We start from the raw sequence: 22870 nt of genomic DNA, 5'->3' as shown, positions 1-22870 counted from the left end.
TCTGTTTTTTTTTTTAACCAGGAGAGCAGTCGTTGCACTTGCTGCTTTGTTCAGCTGCTGATGTTTCGCACCACAATTTTCACCATGAAGCACCTGTGAACTTATGCCCTGCAAGCTGAGCTCAAACTTCTTCCTCGCTCATTCTCCACCTCTATGCCTGAGGCATTGTGGAGAAGGTGCAGTAAGCGATGCGTTGAGATGCAGCTCAAACCATCACAAACTCATGGGAGTTGGGAGACGAAGAGAGGAAAATGTGGGCAGGTCCTAAGTCAACAATATGTCTCTGAATGTGGTCTCATCTGTGAGTAGTGAGGGCTCAGAGACGCTGTTAAACAGCAAGGTCGGACTGACTGTTGTCGTCCACGTCCAACATTATTCTGCCTCTTTCTCTTCCCCCCTTTGTTCGCTCTGCTGTGTGGTCTTCAGCTCTGCTTGTCTCGACTCCGTGCGATTCAGAAAAAAAGCCCCGCAGCGTTTTGCTCCTGACTAATCAAACTAGTCAGTGTCACCGTGCAGCCTTATCTAAAACACATGGCCATGTCAGTTCCCTTCATTCGAAAGCTTTTCAATGTTCAGCAGGTTCTATGATTTAAAAAAACGTAAACACAGAGCTTCAGGGCCTCTGAGACGGCACAGAAAAAAATCAAAAACTAATATTTTATACACTCACAAGTAAAGAAATCTGTTAACGTTACTGTTGATAACAGATGTAAATAAAAATACTATAGTGTAGGAATAAACATGACTGCCAAGTACAGCGTCACATGAAAGTATGCATACCCCTCAAAATCTACAATTATTGATTTATTGGGATTTCTGGTTATAGAACAAATGAAAAACAAGCATATCCCCCCCTTTCCTTGGACTTGTGAGTAATTTAATCTCAGTATAAATCCAGCTCTTCTGTGAAGGTTGCAAAGTGAACAAACAGCATCATGAAGACCAAAGAACACAGCAAACAGATCAGGGAAGAAGTAGAGGAGATATTTTAAAAAATGAGACGTTTGGGTTATAAAACAATATCCCACGCTTTGAATATCTACCAGAAAACCATCAATCCATCGTCCAACAAAATGACAGAATAGGTAAGGAGACAATAACCAGAGAAGCAGCCAAGTAGATTATGGTAACTCTGGGGGAGCTGCAGGACAACTCTTATTCATGCACTCAGCAAATCTGGCATTTATGGAGGAGAGGCATGAAGAAAGTCATTGTTGGAAGAAATCCATCAGCAGCTCTGTTTGCAGTTTACCACAAGCCATATAGGGAACAGCCAACAGGTGGAAGTTGCTCTGGCCAGATGAGATTGAAATTGCATTGTTTTTGGCCTACGAGCAAAGCGCTACATGTGGTGGTAAACTAGCGCTTCACTGCAGCTCAGCTCTTTATTGTCCCACATGGGGAAATTTGGTTCACAGCAGCAGTCAAAGACAGTCGATGCATAAACCACACACGTCAACACAAATACCACACTAAATAACAAGGAATAAAACTGTGAAATGTTCCAAAATGTTCAAAAATCTGCCAAGCTTAGTCAAAATTAATTAGGAGCTTTAAAAGCTCTTGGGACAAAAGAATATTTCAGCCAAGTGCATCCTATAGATGGCAACCTGCACCTTTGACTTGAAGGGAAGACAACACATTTCTCTAAAAGAGGACGGTCTCTGCTGGCTGGGATGCTTGCAGAGTTTTTCACAATCTGTCTGTTCTAGATATCAGAGAGAGAGCACTGCCAATTATTTTGTTCTTATCTTAATAATAAGTTGCTAAAATAAGCAATAGACAAAATAACTAATCACTAATCAGCATTTTATCAATGCCAAAAAGATGTTACCATCTTAGAAAACACTGTCTGCGCAGACCTTTCTTGCAAATCACTGCAGAGTTGTTCAAACTTGAGAAAATTGTTAAAAAATGTTCCCAGGTACCTAAAACTGTCCAAAATTTCCACAGAAGATTCTTTGAATATTATTGGTACAGTAGGAAGTTTTTTTTCCTCATGTCATTTGATTTACTGATATTCAAAACTTGAGGCAACGCTCATCACACTACTTCATAAAGTAGTAAAGAACAGCTCCATACTGGATCTCTCTCTCCATCCTGCAGCAGACTGACTACAACAGTTTCATCTGCAAACTTGCAGTCATTTAAAGCATACAACAAATTCAACAAAAAAATATTCATGAACTGCTTTCTGTTGGTTTATACAAATAAAATCCCAATAAAATTCATTGAAGTCGGTCATAATAATGTAAGAAAGCTCTGATTTTCTTATTATAGTGGATATCCAATTATTCAGGGTTTAAAATGGCCTGTCTGTTGATGTGCATGTTTGACTGTGTGTGTTCCTCTGTCACTCCCTCCTCCGACTGTAAGGTGACAGAGTGTGCACATATTCCAACAGTTTACCTCGTAGAGGAGGCATCCTAGCGACCAGATGTCAGATTTGAAGTTGTAGCCGTTTTCATGTATCCTCTCTGGTGACATGTAGTAAGGGGTACCCACTGGAACACAAAGGCAGCGAGAGGGAGGAGGGATGTAGCGAAGAGGAGACGAAGACAAACAGAAAGAAATAGGCAGAGGGATAAAAAAAAAAAAAGATGGTATTAATATGTTGCAGCAAACAAGAAAAAAAGAGTATATAAAAACATTTGCCTTTACAATTTATCACTTTTGTTCCATTGCATACCTCAGTGGCATTACACAGACCCAAACCAAACACACATATGCACACAAATATGTATATATACATGCACATGTACAGAAATTATACCCACACACAGAAAGTACACATAAATCAGTTCCCATTAGTGAGGCTCCATAATGATCTGAAACAGTAGTCAAAGCTGGCCCATTTCCAGTTCTGGTTTTGAAACTCAAGAATCCCCAACTGCCAAGGCGGATGGCAAAGCTCCAGGAAATCAGACCATCACCCAACTGGACCCAAAGAGGAGGCACAGCTCCGCTTCACATCCATGACGCACTGCAGGAGGCTTTGGAAATTTGCTGTTTTCTTAGCAGACTTTGACTGGCTGCTTTTATCATCTGCTTTCCGTTTACTGTGAATTCCCACGTAAAAGTCTATCAAGCAAATCCAGCGGGGGTATTTTATTGATCACATATGGTTAGAAGATGGAAACTTCACTTAGACTTCTTTTACATCAACTCAAACGGCAGCATGAAGGGTGGCTCACTAAAATATAAACTTAATCTGTAGCACTCACATAGTCAACGTAACCGATGACGACTGTTATATGCAAAATGTCTAAATCAATGTTTTTACTCGACGTATCATGCTCATGCATTTATCTTTTATTTAAACTTCTTAACAAAAGTTGTAGTTTCTCTCCTCTCTGCTGTGTGTGAGCAGTGACTCCTGTCTGCAGACTGCAGGCGTGTGTCTGCAGGCAATCATATTAAACTGTGTTTGAGATGCAATTTCAAAACAAACATGGTGGAAAAAGCATCTGAGTTCATGTCAAATGAGATGTGTTACTGTAACATTTTTTCTCAAAAGCTAAAGTGGTCCATAATATACCAAGTACTTTAAGTCTGTGGATGATAAACTAGAAAAATTTAGACTTTATATAAAGTTTGTTATGGACTATAGTAAAACAGTTGCTGTGCAGGTGGAGTATCCGAAGACACAAAACAATCCTGACCATAAAGGCAGTTTATGTATGATTTTATGCCATTGAACACAAATCATGAAGTTATTTCTCTTCCATATTTTCCTCTTGATGAACCGTTTAGACCAGGGATGGCCAAAGTGCGGTCTGTGGGTCACCACAGTGCGGTCTGTGGTGATCTTGGAACTTTGGAATTCCAAGGGCTGATTCCAAAATCAGCCCTTGGAATGATTTTGTGCAGCTCCTGACCTCAGACTGAAAAGTAGAACAACTGGGCCTAAAACCACAGAGACTTGATATGGATGGAAAGATTTTATTTTTCCTTTTTAATTCCGGGCCAAATTTCATATCCGTGTAAAATGGAAAATTTTACATTGACACAAAGTTTTTCTTAACTAGCTACACATGTTACTTTTATCAAGGCAGAGTTTGGCACAGAGTGACCCATATCCTTATCTTGTTGCTCAGAATAGAAAAACAAACCTAGATTAATAAACAGTCAACTCAACTCAAACAAGATATCTTTGTTTAAAAAAACCCCAAAGGTGTACAACCCATTTCAAATCTACAATGATTTACAGAGCTGTGTGTATGCTAGGCAGGTAATGAAACAAATAAATAAGCTGAACAATTAACCAGCTGGTGTCAGCTTGATAAACTCATATTAATCTGTAAAACAAACAGTAGGAATGTATTATTTTATAATAGTTAATTTACCTGGTGTTTATTGCATATATTTATTAGGACATGATATAAAAGCTAGTGACCAAAATGTGGCATTAGGAATAAATGTCTTTATTAAAAGCAAGGAGTTACTGAGTGACATGTTTTTGATTGATAGATGCTCAGAATCCAGAAGAACATTTCTGTACATTTTGTCTCATTGCTTTTATCTGGATTTAGGTAAATGTGCATTAGCTGTTGAGTTTACAGCTGAAGAGAGCTGGGTGTGTGTGAGCGTCCCTCGTGTTGAAGCAACTCAGGAGAAAAGTCAGCTTGGATAAAAATATCAACAGAAAAACGTTCGAAAACGGGACTGAAATGTGTATACGCACAGAAACTCTCCAGGCCATTCAGCACATCAAATGGTCTAACGGAGGTCAAATTATAAACTGTAATTAATAAAAGTTAAAGGGAGAGGCATTAGACTCGACGTCTACTGACCTCAAAAGCTAGCACTTTTACATTTGGTGAAGATCTAATTGGGTGGAGAAAATCAGCTTTAATCTTAGATGAGTGACTCTGAATAAAAAAAGCGTTATATGTCATTCTGAAAATAATCAGTATCCACAGCAGCATATAGTGGAAGAATACAGGGATTGCCGCTTTAATTGGTTATCAGGTTTTCATTGTAGTTTAGATACCTTATTGGCTCTCTGGCTGTGTGTGTGTGTGTGTGTGTGTGTGTGTGTGTGTGTGTGTGTGTGTGTGTGTGTGTGTGTGTGTGTGTGTGTTAACACCCATGTTTGTGTGAGAGCTCTGTGAGGCCTCCCGGTGCGGTCTGAACAGGCTCCCCTAACATCCATTATTAGTTGATTAAAAGAATCAGCCTCCCTTATGCTAATAGTTGCATAAAAAGGGCTGCAGCGTCGGGCTCCGGCTCCTTTAGTGAGCCGAATTAAGGACACATTATTTATTCATGCAAATAAATTGAAAGTCATGTAGGGATTGATTTCCATTATAGTGAATAGCAATGACAACACTGTTTTCGCTGCATAACGGCTTAAGTGTTGTTGAATGGGAGGTGAGATGCCATCGAGTATAAAGAACGCAGCACTTCTGAACCCCTGCTGAGCGTACAGTGAAATGAACAAAAACTTGTCTCATTTGAGATGCACTCATTGATTTGATGCCATTTCCTTATAAACTTTAAACCTAAAGCTCCAACAAGACTACTTCAATGTTTCAGACGGAGTTTCCATTAATAAACCTGCTTTTATCTGCGCTCCATTACAGCTTTCACTTTGCAGAATTTTGAATCGCAGTCGAAGGCGATGAATTAATTTCCATTCAGACTTCTCTGTTTGCGCAGCAACACACAGTCAGACTGAAATGGAGAAAAAAAATCTTGAGATGTTTTCACCTGCAGCTCTTTTTGTTGTTGTTGTTTATTCTTTCTACACATCTATCTGAGCCATTACCCCAATTCAACTCTTTACCAACCTCTTCTTTCTTGATTGCATGCCTCTAAACCTTCCAGCAGCACATACTTTAAAATACAAGATGAACTCAGGGTAAATTAGAGTTATAAAAAAAAGTACACATAATATAAATTCCATATATAACGCTCCGTTTCAGAAAGAGGACATTACACCAAACGTTTATGTTGGTGTAATCCGACCATCAGATTGTGAATTTAGCAGAATGATCCTTAGCAGACCAGCAACTCCACAACTGAATGCCTAAAATAAGCAAGTGGCCTAGTTAAAGTCTGGACTTCAATCTGACTGAAATGCTGTGGTATGACCATAACCAGGCAGTTTATGCTTGAAAACCATCTAATGTGGCTAAAATAAGTCTGGAAAAGCAAAACTGACCAAATCTCTTTCACAATGATGCAAAAGGCTAATTGCCACTTATCACAAAGCTTGAGGGCAGTTCTTGCAACTACCAGTTTGGTTTATTTATTTTTTATTAGAGGACATGGGTGTGTTTTTAGTGCATTTTGTTTGCTACAACTTAAAGCACTCCACACCAAATGAATGCAAGAGGACACACATGCTTGTTTTCTAATCAGACGGGTTTTAGTTTTCCAGTGATATGATAGCATTGTAGAGGGGAGCTGTAGATAGTACACAATTCAAGCTTTTTGCAATTTGTTGTGCATTTATTCTTAAAAGATAACATTTCTATCTTTTAGGAAAAGATAGAAAAGATTTCTTACTTGTCTTTTACAAAAAGTAATAAATTAGCATTGGCAAAGTGCTAATCTCAGACTAAGATTAGCACTTTGCCAGGACTGATACATTTTAATAAACAGTTAAATTCCCCACGAGGGACCATTAGACACTAAATTAATTATACTATGTTAAAACTGTGGTACACTGAGTATTTAATATGTTTATTTTGTACTTTCACTTTGTAAGAAGATACTCAACCTTCCCTTATGAATTTAAAGACACAAAATTTAAACTTCTATTTTGTTTTATTTTCTTATCAACAATGATAATGTTTGACAGTGAATTACTGCACCCTCATCGAATATATTTAACAAACTGTGATTTACTCTACCATAAGTCCTCTGGTGTGTGATCAAACTAAACTGAGGGTGTATCAGCACAAGTCCATGTCTGTACAGAAGACAAAAAGGGCATCTTCTCTGACTCTCTCAGTGTGTGCAGTGGTTTAGACAGGGGGAAAAGAAGTGTGCATGTGTGTTGGTGTGTGTACTGAGAAGCAGCTGAGTTGAAAGCCTTGGAGCTGACAGCCTGTAAGCCTGGACCTCCATCTCGGCTCCACCACCCAACTCCTCTGTTCGGCTGGGTGGCTGGGCTCATTACAAACCCACGCAACGGCATGCATACATACACACTGCGCTGCCGTGGTTATCTCTGTGAGGTCATTTAACGACATAATGCAATCCTCTGCTCCTTTCCCCTCAACTTCAGCAGATGACTTCAACCTTCATCCTGACATTTCTTCCACCCGTCGCGCTAAAGCTGGGCTTCATTTGCAAACAGCCACCTTATGTTTTTCACAGGAAGAGGAAGAGACAGAACGTCCTCACTTTTTTAAAAATGGGCACACTGGAATGATCAAAAACTAAAATCTGGTTCCCACAAAAGCAGTCAGACACAGATATAAATACCTATCTCTCACCACTCCACCCCACAGCTTTTCTACCCTTTCTTCCTCCCGTGTTTCCTGCCATTCTCTCATTTTACTATTTCTGCCAACTTCTTTTTTCTCCTCTTTTTTTGTCACTTTGTCACACTCCTTTCTTCTACCTGAGACACTGTACATTTTTTCCACTTTCTGTCACCCCTTCCTCTGTTTCTTGCGCTCATTTCATTTTTTTTGTACCATATTGCCTCTCTCCCTTTCTTCCTCGCTTTGCTCTCTCTTTTCACTTGCTTCCATTCTCCCTATTCTAGTTTTCTCACACCTTCTCCCTCTCTCTCTCTCTCTCCTTCACCTACGCCGTCATCTTTCCCTGACTAAAAGTCAAAGCACCAGAGGGAGGGACAGCGGGAAGGAGAAGTGACAACAAGCAAGGCACAGAAACAGCAGCAGGAGAGAAGGTGAGGTGACAGAGAGAGACAGAGAAGATCTGCTGTTTGAAACACACAGTGAGAAATGTCAAGGGGAAAGCCAGGCGGAGGAGGAGGTGGGGGGGGGATGAAGCGCCCTGAGTCTCTTGTGTCGATAGGTCATGGTAACCTACAGACATTATCAGCTTTTTCCAGTCCAAGAACGTCCACAGATATCTGGATTTGGTAAATACATTTACACATAAATTGAATGTTTTGTTTTTTTTTCTTTTTTGCGTATTGGTCTAAAACAGAGAGACAGTGGAAATCAGCGGGAAAAACTGACAAACTCCTCCTGATGCTTCAAGCCTTGTCTGTGGGAAACATGCAAATGAACCCAACAGTATCAAAACTGTTGTTACTGGGGGGGGGAATCAACGGTTTATTGATTTTTAAGTGGTTTAAGTTTTAAAAAGCAATGCTTTTTTGATTCTATACAAAAAAAAATACATAAGCATTAACAGTTACCATGTTGAGTGCAAAAACCTGCACTACAAAAAAAATTAAATAAAAATCAATCAATCTAGACTGATTCAGACTGAATGATCACCTTGACCACACTTCAGGTGGGGCTGCCTGTCCTCCATCAGCCTAAAGAGGGTGCTGTGGACTCAGCTTTTAATGAGCAATCACACACATTTTCAATCTTCTCTTCTGGCACTGCAAGATGTTTGGTTGATAGAGCTTCTGTTTTAGCTGGTCATGTGACTAACACGTTCTCAAAGTCTGAGCTGCGGTAGCACTGGGGGCTGAGAATAGCACACAGTTTGAGGTAATAACAGTTCGACATGGGAGGAGACACGGTGTGAATGGCATCCCAGTTGTCTGTGGAATTTGTTTTACTGAGTTTTCCAGTGTATGAAGTTGCAGAAATGTCCAGAGGGATGCTGGGTAACAGCACAGCTGATAGAACTCCAAGTGTCGACACTGATATCTACCAGATTTTACATTGTTTTCTGACATTTTAATACTGTCTGAAGTCTGGCACTCTGGAGCCGAGACTGGAAATTATATGTGAATCTCAATAATCATCTGCTTTTTCCGGTGTGTGTCTGATGAACTTAAAAAGTATTTATATACATAATGTCAGTAATTATAGGTTTCACAACTAAATTTAAAATGTGGGTATATCAGACAGTGAGGTAGAGAATAGTAGTTCTTTTTTTTTTGTCTCTTTGATACTTCTCCAAATCTAAAAGAAAATACTTCACATCTTCCCAGACTCTGCAGGAGCAAAGATTAAAGTGTACATTACAGAATATTTCTTATGTCTTATAGTTATCACAACTAGATTATATTCTTAGAAAGACTGTCATGAGGCAATGACATTTTTTACACTGGAATTTGCTTAAAGTAATGTGTGCAAACGTACATATTTCACCACACAACTTCCATATTCTGAGGGAAGCATTTTCAAGTTTAAACTGTAGAAACCATTATGTTCAAATATGTGGCAACAACATCTACTTTTGCAATGCAATACTCTTCTGGGAACCTTGGGTTTTAACATCCATAAGACTTTTTAGTTCTAACTAAACAGTGCAGCAGAACCAGCACACCTTGTCATGGTAAAATAACTTTCTGACAGCACTGACGAAAAAACCATCCTGAGTATGAGCTGGAGAAACATGACAGAGCTTAAGGTGTTGACTTGGGCCAACCTCTGACTTCCCAGATCCCAACAGGACATCTCTGAGACAGACAAGAACAAGTCCTGACCATCGAGACCACATTCTCCAACAGTTGGCACCACAAGCCTATAAAAACATACATGTCAACGCCATGTCCCATTTAAGATCATGCTGTCCTACAAATATCAAATGAATTTTAATGATGGATGGAGTTTCTTTCTGCATAAGCAAACATTTGCTTCCTTCCAGATGTTAAAATCTGGTTAATACAGGCAGAGATAAACAATTTATTACATGTTACTCCACGTTCTTATTTGGTAAAGAAAACTAAGTCATAAGGCTTGAACACTGTGCAAAAAGTCAAGTACACACCATAAATCTAGAGGTTGTGGAACTAATTTTAGCAGCTTCAAATTGAAGAGTCTTTTGTTTGATCAGTTCAGTTTTTCACCTTGCCTAGGCATCAGTGGCTTGTACTGCCGTTAGTAATTAGAAAAACATCGATAGTCCGCTGGAGACGGACTCCCGTGACCCTGTAAGAATAAATGTGTGAAGACGATAGATGAATGGTTGATGAATACTGTAAATTCCACTGGTTTTTCACCTTGGAACTAGAATGAGTTCAATTGAAATGTACTGTTGTTCCCAGATTTGGCTTTTAACTCCAAGACAAAGCTAATATAACTGGGTTTGGCCCTGGACTTCAATAAATCAATACAACACTCAACGCAGAAGAGTCTGAGCTCCAACAGTAAGTCAGAGATCTCAGGACATCGACTGCAACTTCTGCAGTCGATGTCCTTAGGTCTTCCTTATTTACCTGGGCAAAGGACTGTCACCTCCTGATAAAGCACACTGACTAACGAAGGTGATTTTGGTTGAGTTTGGATAATCTTAAGTCCAAATCCAGAGCTGAAATCTACCAGAAAATTCTAAAGCGATTCCTGCTTCCTTCTTGCTGACAAGCTTTATGAAGATGCTGTAGCTGGAACTAATTCAGTGACTGCCGTTGACTCACCAAAAACATTTTTATTAGTCTTATGCAAAATTGACATTTTTGGAGAAATAAAATTTGGGGTTTTATTCCCTGCAATCCACAGTCATCAAAATTAACAAAAACAAACATAAGAAATATATTGTCGTGCTGTAAACAGTTTTATTTCTTCATAAATTGTTGATATGTTTAACTGAAATGCAGCTGTATTAAAACCAAGCACACAAAGAAAACACAAAACTAGACCAAAATTAAATTAACTGTAACCAGTTCTGAGTCCCAGATTAAAACCGAAGTGTGAGGAGAAAACGGGTAAAACGGGATTTTGCCCACTTTTTTTACTGTGTCCGCACCCTAATTTATTTGAGGATTTTGTGCAGCAACTTTCACTTCCTTGAAGGAAAAATAGGGTGTTGCATGATGTTATTTCCTACCAGTGACTAACCGGTCCATCAACATGAACAATAGCCATGATTGTAGAGCAGGCTAGCTTGTTTTATTGCACCCGGTTTAAGTAAGACCTGTGTGACTCCAGCCTCAGTCCTTAACGGCGTCAGGGTTAAAGGTCAAGCCAACAGGAAGCAGCTAAGTGGCCTATGGCGGAGCAGGACTAAGCGCTGAGAAGGCTCGACGACTACATGACACCAGACGCACACGCCTAATGAAACGCTGGTGTATTAGGAGCTCAGCATGTATATTTATGTGTAGATTGTTGTGACTTACCAAGAGAGTGAGCAGCAGTTGTTTTGGAGCTGAAGAATCGTCCCAGTCCCAAGTCTCCCAGTTTAACCACACCAGTAGCTGTGATGAACACATTGGCTGGCTTGATATCTGAGAAAAGAAAATCACAAAGAAAATAAATTCAGAAAAATAGCCCAATTTGATTTGGCAACCGTTTTGTTTTTGTTTTTTGGTCAGCACACAAAACAGGCACCTGAATAAGAGACATTAAAATATCATTCCGGTTAATGTGGGCGTTAGCAAGCTGTTTTCTGAAGTAATGGTAATGTGACCTGCCGAAGCCTTTGAAATTTACAGCTCCCGTATAATTGTAAGCAGCTTTTGAATAGGCCGTCTCTGCTAAGTGGCTGTTAGAGCTCAGAGCTCGGGGTTCATTTGTGTCCCTGTGTCCTAATCAAAGTCAGCATTAATGGAAATACATCACCTGTAACTGAGAGGGTCTCTGAACGAGCAGCAATCTGTGCACATGAATCCAGAATGAGACCTCATAAACAGAGCACTTTTTTAGATGATGTGCTTGTTAACAGCTAGACTTTAAGCCCGTCAAGGTGCTGGAGCAGATAACAGAGATTTATTATTACTGTTTGACTTTCAAATTCGCTTTTCACCAAGATAAAAGATCGGGTAAACAATTGTTTCACTTTCTGGTAATAGTTTGCTTAAGTAGTTTTCTTCTCATCATGGTACTCGGGGGTGGGAGGTAGAATAAAAAATAAAATCGACCTGTGACCAGAATAATTTGCAACTTGATTGGTCCTGAACAATGACCAACTGGTTGAAAACTCAAAGAAACAATCCTTTTCCTAGTAGAGAAGGCAAAATACATGAACGCCGCTAAGAAGCACTGACAGCAACACTTCTTAATGTGGATGACGTCATAACGGATAGTCAGCCATTTTCACTACCTGTGGTGTGTCTGAAAACGAATTGTGAGGAATAACAGTTATACAAGAAGAAAACGTCCTGAGATCAGTCAGAAAGAAAGAAAAAAAGACAGAAGCAAATAAGTCAGAAAGAAAAAAAACTAAGAAAAAGAATGGAACTGACAAAGAAACTAAAACAAATAAAGAAAGAAAGGAAAAAACAAATTAACTTTGGAAGTATGGAAAAATAACAGGTTCCTCTCTTTTATCTTTTGGAGATTTCAGCCTCTGTCTGTTGAGGAACAAAGTGTAGAAAACATTCTGTTTTCACCGACAATGCCTCCCAACTCCACTTGACCCAGTCGGCATGTGAAACTGGAGATTACGATGCCTGATAAAACCATTACCACATTTTCACTTCAGACCATGAGGAGCTTGCAGATTACTTTTGATTTACAAAACATCAGATAATATTTTACATTAGAGGTGTGCCAATCGATCGGCAACCGATCGATGATAATGGTATATCATGATAATTGGCCGATTTCCACAAAAAAATGCATGATCGGTGATCGCCGATCACTGTCTCTTGTTGCCAAACACACAAACCGATCACCTGTATCTCACTTCACAACCTGCATGTGGAGCTGGTCTCCTCTTTCCTTCACACTGCGCAAGCGTGCAGCAACAAATCCTAAGCGACGCCATGTAGAACTTCAACGCTCAGAGTGAATGGGGAAGTTAGCATGTTGCGATGGAAAATTACCTCAGGGGGAAAGGACGTCATAATGCATCAGCACAAGTCTAATATGGGATTTAAAAAACAAGCACTTGATGGAGTTTGGCTACATGGAGGCTCAACACAGTAACAAAAGGACATCCAGAGCGTCCAGATAGTAGGTAAAGCAGGTAAAGTAGTGCATAACTACCAACACTCACCCGGATTAGCATGATGGCCAGAAAGCTAAACAAATAACCCAAAAAATTATTTAAGTCAATGGGCTGGTGGTAGAAGACACTGGTTTGCTCTCGTTGTTGAGCCGCCACTACTGGTAGTAATACGTCACAGATGTAGCGCCGTTCAACCTCCGCTCAGCAGTGAGCTCTCACACCGAATGTCTGCTTGAAGCTGCAGCATGCAATTTAAACAAACACAAGATTTTACATATGTATTAAAACTTTCACTATGTCCTGACATAAGGCAGATAATCTCTGAAAAATAATCACCTCTGCCTCTGTGTTCTGCAGAATTACTCTGCTCATTCAGAATCAGCCAATCAGAGCCAACACTAGTCACCTAGCTTTGTGCTCAGGAAGTTTTCACTCAGTAACTCAATTCAGTTTCCTTTTCTTGACATTATTCGATATAGGCATTGCTGTGAGATTCATTTGATTTATAATTTATGGTACAAAACATATACTGAGTATGAAATAAGAGAATCTGTAAGGATATTAAACGGTGATGGTGCCAAATGAGTAGCACTTATAAAAGATAAACACAAACTGTTTTATTACAATAATGGAAGTACAGAACAACACCCTGACCCATCAGAAAATTCACTATTAAGAAGAACTGAAGCATGTATGTGTAGAGCAACGCTACCTCTGTGCATGACTCTTCGGGAGTGCATGTGTTCAAGCGCACTGCAGAGCTGGACGAAGTACTTCCACACCGTTCTCTCTGGGATGAGCCTCCTCTGCTTCTTAAAGTGCTGGAGCAGGAAAACAAAAACAAAGAGCCAAGGTTACATTAAAATGCAGCAGGGGCAACAGACAAACAAAAGATTTTACTACAAATCGGAAAAAAGTACAAAGGATAGAGTTACTAGGTTGGCATGTAAGATTTTATGTGTTTGTAGAGTATCCTTCCCCACACACTGACTCCACTCCTAATGCAAGCCAGACCAGGCTATCGTCTGTCCCTTGCATATCCAAGTTCTGTCTCATTTTCTCTGCAGCGTACAATGGAAAGCACATGCATTCTCCGGAGCAAAGAAAAAGAAATTTGTGGTGCCTTCTTAAACTCCACCATCTGGCACACAGGACTCTTGTTGCGCTCAGCCCACAGTGGCAGAACGGTTCCTCCTGTTTTCAGAGTTTATGCACGTCTTACTATTTGGAAGGAGTTGTTCTTGATTATCAACACTGTGGTTCAGCTGAAAAACAAAAGCAAAGTGATGACACGAAGGCAAACTGATCAACTATGACTAAATGAATTAACTGGTTCTTGGAACTCCTACTTGGGCAGCTGTGCAGCAATGCAGGCCATAAAAATGTATCAAGTTCTATGATCACAATTTAATGGTGTGTCCTTCAGGCTCCAGGAAAGAAAAGCCTGGAAGTAGACCAGGTTAGATGAGAGCTGTGCACACGAGGAATGCACTTGGAGTATTTAGCCAACTTTTACCAAAACAGAAATAAATGTCTTAAAACTCTGGACAGGATACATTTCACCAGGAAGTCCAAGTTGCATGAAGAATTTCGCTGCACAACAGAGACCTAAAGCAAAAAATTTAAAACCTCCAAGCACATTAAAATGCAACGAGGGGAGGATTCTGCATGCGCTATAAAAATACTTTATTAAATTTCCATTTATCATTAACAACTGTACTTTTTATACAAAAGAGAAAATTCTCAAAGCACATAAAGGTGCATAATTTGGGATCTCTGAGCAAATTATTCTATGTTCAAGGTGCACAGTATGAAAAAGCAGCCTTCCCTGAGATCAATCAATACCCTTGGTACGTTAAAAAGAGGCAACTAGTTTAAGAAGCGTGGCTGCTAAAAATCCGACCTGAGACGGAGGGGGAAACAGAGGCAAGCTGGGAGTTTACCCAGGACTGCTTTACAGGCAAAAATATACCACAGCTTTTGTCCGCAAGTGGTCAATGATGTCCACCTCACCAAATCATAAATAATGCAACGTTTGCATTTGTAATAAGAGTTGCATGGCACACTAAATCAAGGCTCCAAATAAGGGAGCTGCATGCAAGAAGAATAGATCACCGCATAATCAATCACAGGCAGAAAAGTTGCTTCTGTGTGGTTTTTTTTATGTCTTGGTAATACAGGAAGATTTATTCCTAAAGTAATTTATGAGCCATCCAGTTTGTTTCTCTGATACACATTATGCTTGCACTGCAAATAAGTAAAGCTGTATACACCTGTTCAAATGTAGGAATCGATTTCAGAATTAGCTGATAAAGACCAGCACGCCCTGTAACAGTCAAACTACTGTATATTTTAGTTTTTATTTTTACATTATGGGTATAATGAATGTCAACCAATTATTAATAAAAACAAGACATTTGGTGCAAAAAGGGTTTGTGGATCTAATTCCCAGATGCATAAAACTAAAAATGTACATGTAGAAGTTCACATGTTTTGAAGCCACCACAACCTGCTTCTGGCTTCTGACAAGTGCCTTGATTCCTCTCCACATAATAATCGGTAGAGTTCATTTAAAGTGGCAGGTTTTCTAGAACAGACCCAGTTTAAAAACACAACCCATGTAGTTTCAATAGGGCTGAGGTTCAGAGCCGTCCCACGAGCTGAAAACTGTTTTTCAATGCATCTTTGCGGTCAATATCTTTATGGGACACACACGTGGCTTTAAATTTCAACCAAATTATCGCTGATCTGGCAGTTTTTTCATTACTCCACTTTGTGCAATGACCAGTAACACTAGTGAAACAGACCCTCAGCATGATGTTACCACCCCCATGCCTGACAGTTGGTATAGTGTCCTGGGGTTTTTAGCCTCACCTGGACTATAGATAAACTGAAATGACGTAACAAATCAGCCACCTTCATAGTCAGGCCCAAAATTATTTATACACCTGACAGGTTTAAAATAATCTTTTAATTTCTTGTGAAAAGAAAGTCATGCATCTCAACTATATTTTTTGGAATTTCTATAAATTTAAACCAAGGCTCAGTTTTAGCATTTAATCTCGTAACATTCATCTCCAGATTTCAAATCATCCCTGGAATTGAAACGTTATCGTTCATTTATTACCTGTAAACAAACCATTTTATTTGTATGTAAACCGTGACAAATTTATCAATTATTACTGGATTCACATGAATTACAGTCATAAAAATTTATAAAATTAGCTCTCAAAAATGGTTAATTTTTATTACCCCATTCCATTTAAAATTTTAAAATTCTATTTATTTGTGTTTCTAACCTCGTTAAGGCCAGTTGTCTCGTTTGAGATGTAACTCATGTAAATTAAGATCCCTGATCACACCCAAAAAAAACTACTTCTGGTTGAAATGTTGAGGCTATTTCAGGTACAAAACATCCAAATCTGCAGAAGTAAGAAAATAAAAATAAAAAACGTCTAAGGGATAAAATAAATACAGCAACCTTTATTGCTCTCTAAAGTAGATGTTTTAGTCATGATCTTGTATGGTGATGGGGGACTTGGACCCAGAAGCAACTGAGTGGCTAAATTTGGACTGTGTGGTAAAAATATGTAACATATTCCCCAAATCTCTTGTTCACCATTTGAGCCCAAACAATCCTTGCATTGACATCCCCTGTGACTTGTTTCCTTAAATAACCCTGCAAGAGGATGTTTAAGGGATGAGATTCAACTCACTGCATCCGCCAAGATATTACAATATCCCTGCACCCAACACAAGCTGGAATATATATTTGTCACTGCATCACTCTTCCAGTGAGAGGCTCTTAAGTACCTGATTATTTAGGTGATGATTTGCTGGACGCTGTTTATAACGAGAACAGAGGGGCAACAAAGACTTCAAAAACTGAAGTAGCAGAAATATAAAAAGGTGAGAGATAACTAAAAATGGACAAAGGTGTGATAAAGAGAGGAATAGAGATAGACGGATGGATACAGAAAGGGAGGAATAGACCTTGGCCTACATCCAAACAAAGCCTCAGTAAGGAGCCATTCTTTCTTTGCCCCCCATTTCCATATCAGAGGACCGTTTGATGTCAATGGGGGAGCACATAGACACCCACCAACACCCTCTTTTCTATGCCTTTAACAGCAAACACTGCACATGCAATATTCTGTAAGTGCATGCAAATCAGGGACCATCTGATATCATTCGAATCCTGAGATGGTCTAAGAGAGACAGAAAAGTAACAGTCTGGAGGAAAAGACATCAAAAAGAATCATAATTTAAATTTTTTTTACAATGTTTTTCTAGTTTTGTTTTTTGTTTAAATATGGGATGTTGTATGAACGTGTTTACTGCACAGCCCAAGGACGGGAAACTGAAATCTGGCAAAAACATCTGGCCTGCCACTGTTGTACTGGAATAAACAATCAATTAAAATGGTGCAGAAGACAAATGGTGCAGAGAAGTAGCATATATATTAAGAGTTTGTGTTGTCAGCAGACATAAGGCTGATGACACAACCCCAATGCTCTGAGCATCCGAGAACGCTTAGCTAAGATAGCAGTGACACTTAGTGGTTTGTTATCCTACCACCATGTTACCTGCCATGTAACATCTTTGTAAAATGCAACTCAGAACATTTGCTTGAATGTGTGCCTCCAATGTTTGTGTCTGCATCTTCTCTGCTTACAAAGTAGACTATATGTATGTGTAAGGTGCGTGTGCTTGTGTGTGTGTGTGTGTGTGTGTGTGTGTGTGTGTGTGTGTGTGTGTGTGTGTGTGTGTGTGTGTGTGTGCCAAGCCTGCCATGTTCACTCTCTTGTACCACTAATCCTCGCCTCTCCTAATTTGCTACGTTGAACTGTGCAGATGTGGATCTGCTGAGTATGACTGCAAACAGCTTGTCGAGCTGTGCTGATACAACGCTGCAGCATCATTTATGCATAGCAGAAGACCAGGCTTTTTTACATACACACTCCTAATTTGCTTTACTGGCAGATTTTTACGATAACTGAGGTGTCGGTCTAACTCGTACTCAAAAAAAGAAGAAGAAAAAGAAAAAGTATGAGCAGTGGATAAAAAAAAAGCACTACTAATGCTGGATAACCCCGAGTTTTTCTTCTGCTTAAAAAAAATTAAGACAATTCCTAGAATAAAAACAAGCACACTGAGATTCGGGGTCAAATTTTATTTTACTTAAACCTGATTGTACAGATAAGAATTAGAAGAAGCTCCAGCCTAAATAAAAAATTAGTAGGTCTGATACAAAAACAAACGTTGCTACTACTTCAACATACACCCTTAACAGCAATTATTTCAGTTTAAATTCCTCCAAGTACCCCCTACACTCTGAGGCTTGAATTTTATTACCACTAACAGCTCAAGATTTCTAACAATGTCTCTTTCACGGTCTTGGCAGATGTAAACACGTTCTAGTGAGATGAAAGAAGCTTGCAGGAGGCCTTATATATTAGTTTGTTCCAGTATGAAGGGATGATTAAGACTCAGTGTCCAGGATGTCAAACCCCTATAAAATAACCACAAACCACAAGCCTTCTGCAGTCAGGCCTTCATTTATCAAACGATTCACTGGCACTTTCTGCTTGTGTGTGCACAAGGCTGTACAAGAGCGTCATAAAGAGACGAACAGGGTATAATTTAAATCTGGCCTCAACCCTCAGAATTTAGATTTAAAGAAAAAAAATCTATATACAAAAATAACAGTGTAAGAAAGCAGTCAACAGCAGCATTGCAAGTTATATTCATTGTGGTAATTGTTTTGATTTCTCTCTATGTTTTGATGTAGCGCCAAGTTTAATAACAGTGATAAATATACAGTGTCTTGCTAAAGTATTTATACTCCTTAAACCTTTTTACATTTTCCCATAATTACAACCACAGCTTTAATTATTTTTGTTGGGCTGTTATGTGATAGACCAACGCAAAGTAGAGCAAAATAGTGAAAATTGAGAAAATACTGCACGATTTTAGTTTTATAAAAAATTAAGATCTATGAAGTGCATTTGTATTCAGCACCCTTAATTCAATACTTTGTAGAAGTACCTTTCATTAAAATTACATCTCCAGGTCTTTATACATGTATTTCTACCATCTTCACATATTCAAAGGCTGAATTTATTCAATGTAATGTCGTTCAAGTTCAGCAAGATCGGATTGAGAGAATATGTGAACATCAATATTCCAAGTTTTAACACAAACTCCCAGTTTGTGCTAAACAGAGTTGGGTTGGGATGTCCACTTGTCATTTACACAAGCAAAAATGATTTAGTAGAGTTAGTTCACTTCATTAAGGAAAGCCAACATGGTTTCATGGCAAAACATGATTAAAATCCAGTTTTACAAATTGACATGAATAATAAAATGTCAGTGATTCAACAACTTTCTTTTACAAGTAAAACATAGAACACATTTTGTTTGGTAAGCATGTGCACTGTCCATGCATTGTTAAATTTCTAATAATCAGTCTTTTCCTGGTTCAACAATGGTTTTATTCTCAACTCTCTACCATGAGGCCAAATTTATAGAGCGCTCGACTATTATCTGTCCTGTCAATAAACTCCCACAGCTCAACATTGAATCTCTGCAACTCCTCCAGAGTAACCAGGGATCTCTTGGATGCTTCCCTGATGAATAATCTCCCTGCACAGCATGCCGATCAAAGACAAGCATGTCTTTGTAGGTTTCCAGATGTTCCATATTGTTGAGGTTTTCAGATGAAGGAGTGAATAGTTAAGACTTCCAAAGCTTGGAATATGTGCTAAACATCAACACAACTTCACCTCTGAATGTCTGCTGGGTGTCTTGTTCTTCTAGATGCCATTTCCTCACTGATGTTCTCTAACAAACCTCTAAGGCAGATCTATTTAACATACACACAGTTTGATTCAGCTTACTACTTCGACCATTTCTGAAGGTGATCGGTAACACTTGATTTTATTTAGGGGCGTCAGGGAAGGGGTACTGAATAAAAAGGAACATCACAATTTCCAAAGTTTTATCTGTAAAATCAACACATTAACCTTTGCTGGTATAAAAACAAGAAACTGTACAGTTAAGAAAACCTTTCCAAAAGTACAGTATAAACTACAGGATGGACGTTCACAGTGTTTCAACCAGTTATTTCTGCTAGCTTGGAGCTGCTTACCTTGATCATACGAGAGAGATCCCCGGCATCAGCTAGCTCCAGAACTATGTTCAGCTCATTGTCCTCAATAAAAGATGCGTGATACTTTATCACATTGGGATGATTCAATTGCTGTTGGAGGGGAAAGGGGAAAAAAAGTCAGCATGTCAGAGCAGACAGAAGAAATGATGGTGACATTTGTCATGTGGGCATCCTTGGTCACTTTCACCAGCTTCTTTCAGCTGGTACAAAATCTTCAAAACAAGGTTATGCACAGCAAAGGTGTGTGTTTTGTGCAACTCGCTGTACTCTCACCACCAATTAAAATAAAAATGGCTGAAACCATGCAAACAAAATACATTTGGTACATGGGGACCTAATGAGAAGGTTTTGTCCTCAAGTGTGACAAAGCTGGATGACATGTCACAACAAACCCCTGTCTATGATGACAACAACCAATGTGTGTGAGACACATAGCCACACAAAAACACACACAAGCGTGACAGGCTGACATGGCTGGCAGTCTTAAAAAAAAAAAAAAAAAAAAGAAAAAGCTAGCGTCCCTGGCTCATCTCTAGCGGAGATTCCCTCCTGCTGGTTGGTCAATAAGGCAGGAACAGCATTCCCTGTAGTAAACAAAAACTTTCTTTCTATCCTGAGCAAGAGACACGTGAGGGGAAAAGAGGAACGTTGACGGAAAAGACACGAATGACACAGTGACAAGGAGGAGGAGAAGGAATGCAGACAGGGCAAGGTTGAAGAGCTAGGGAGGAAGAACAAAGGCGTGGATGGAAAACAGAATGGGAGAGGGATAAGGTAAGCTGAGTTGGAGATAGGGGGAAGGGAAAAGCAGAGAGATGCTGATATGTGGATAGTTGGAGCCGTGATGTGAGCAGACGGAGGGGTGTGACACGCGTCCTCCGCTCGGCTCTGCTAAGCCTCCTCTGCTGTGATTAAAGAAATGTTCATGCTCTGGATGATGCCGAGAAGAGGGGAAAAGGAGAGCACAGTGGAGTACACTACGCTACACTACACTCTCAGACTCCATCTCTGCCTCCTTCTGCAACCCTCTTCCTCATTCGCTCTCTCTGTCTCTTCCTCACGTCTCCATCTTCCCTTTCTCCCTCCCTTGTCCTTTCTTGCCAGATGTATTTTTGGCTCAGAGTGGCAGTTCTGCACGGCTCCACAATGTAGCACAGCCAGAGAGTGATGACAAGCCCCCCCCCATCCACCCCATTCCTCCTCCTCCACCTCTTCCTCACCCAACCCACTGCTCCTCCACAACTTAGACCTCAGGCGAAAGATACAGAGAAATGAAAAGATATGTTAACATGCAGATGTTTATGTAAATGATGGATGGGACGCAACTGCAATACAACAATCATTCATAGGGAAATATCACATAGAGCCTTGCATGATTATGTAATTACACATGCTGGCTGAGACCCAACAGCGTGTGTAATTACTTAATCATGCAAGACTGTGTGATACGTTTGTTGAGCTGGTGATGTGTTTCAAAGAAGAAGACAATACAGACTAATGCAAACTGATGGTACAAAACTAGACGTGCCAGTAAATTCAATTGTACTGTAAAATTGTACATGGTCGCAAATATGAGCCACGCTGGTTTCAGTTGCATTTGGAGATAAAAGAGGACAATAAAGTAAAGCAAAAACAGGTTAGATTAAAAAAGTTATGCAGAAATTTAATTCAGTGAATGCATGCAACAACCGTATGTAACATTTTACAACTATTCCATTTCAACTGAATTCAAACTTGTAGCTCAGAATAATAATATTCATTTCTATGAAAATAACAGAAGAAAATGTGAAAGGAAGCCAGCATGCACAGGGCAACAGGGAACAGCAGCAGAAGACTGATAGCGGCAATGATTTTAACACAAAACTTGGGCCTTGATGCAGAACACAACGTCCACTCAAAAGATACAATAAATAATTCTTCATGTTGAAATTACATAAATAATAACTTTAAACTGGGATTTATCTAAGGAGGAGGATGTTCTCTAGGAGCAAAAGTTTGGAGATCTAACAAACCGGGCCCCTACTCAATTATTTAAAAGTGCTGTATTGTCAACCCATTGTGCCTGTAATTCACCACAGTTTTAGATAAAGAAAAAGTATCTTCTATTTTAGTTTTAAAAATTTTGCTCCCATTTACTTGGCTCAGACACCAAGAAAAACGTGTCACGGCAGAAGCTAAGCAGTTGAATGAAATGAGAGCAGGTAGTGTGGCTGTTAGCAGATCATTTTGTCCAAACAGAAAATTCAAAACACACACTGTGCGCTTACAAACTATAGCTGCTGTTGTCTTAGTGATGCAGCTATTCACTCCCTCCTCAAGCTATTTGTCCTACAGCAAACATATTTCATAATAAACTCTCCTTTTCTGCATTTCTGCTGAAACAAGTTTGTTTTATTGAAATGAATAACTCTGTCCCGTCCTACATACAAATTGCCCATCAGACAGTGTGAAAATGAATGGAAAGCCCCTGCTGTTTTTAGAAAAGCAGTTGAGACAGAAATAATGTAAAGCCCGATTCCGATTAATATACGTTTCTTTATGATCCATATTTATGGGATTCGTGGCCCTAACATTTGATATGTGCCTTATAAAAAATGACAAAGAAGAATTATATGTTATAATTCAACGTATAATAAAAGTCAGTAAGATGAAGAATTCTATAAAAAGCAAACGGAAGAGGTTTTTAAAGTGCTGTGTTTG

At 39.4% G+C, this 22870-nt stretch overlaps 1 protein-coding gene across 1 annotated transcript in view; it reads right to left on the bottom strand.

Moving 5' to 3' along the window:
- Nucleotides 1-22870, bottom strand: part of nek7 (NIMA-related kinase 7) — a 79870-nt gene that overhangs the window by 19656 nt on the left and 37344 nt on the right. The window contains exons 5-8 of the mRNA XM_008406560.3: nucleotides 20150-20260; nucleotides 13712-13820; nucleotides 11228-11335; nucleotides 2410-2504 (exon numbers count right to left, since the gene is read on the bottom strand). Coding sequence (XP_008404782.1) covers nucleotides 2410-2504; nucleotides 11228-11335; nucleotides 13712-13820; nucleotides 20150-20260 — 423 coding nt within the window. The remainder of the gene's footprint in view (nucleotides 1-2409; nucleotides 2505-11227; nucleotides 11336-13711; nucleotides 13821-20149; nucleotides 20261-22870) is intronic.

This window comes from Poecilia reticulata, chromosome 4 (genome assembly GCF_904066995.2).
Source record: "Poecilia reticulata chromosome 4, P_reticulata-male-v2, whole genome shotgun sequence".
NCBI classification, from domain to species: Eukaryota; Metazoa; Chordata; class Actinopteri; order Cyprinodontiformes; family Poeciliidae; genus Poecilia; species Poecilia reticulata.
Note: the sequence above shows the minus strand (reverse complement) of the source record. Positions and strands in the feature narration are given on the sequence as shown.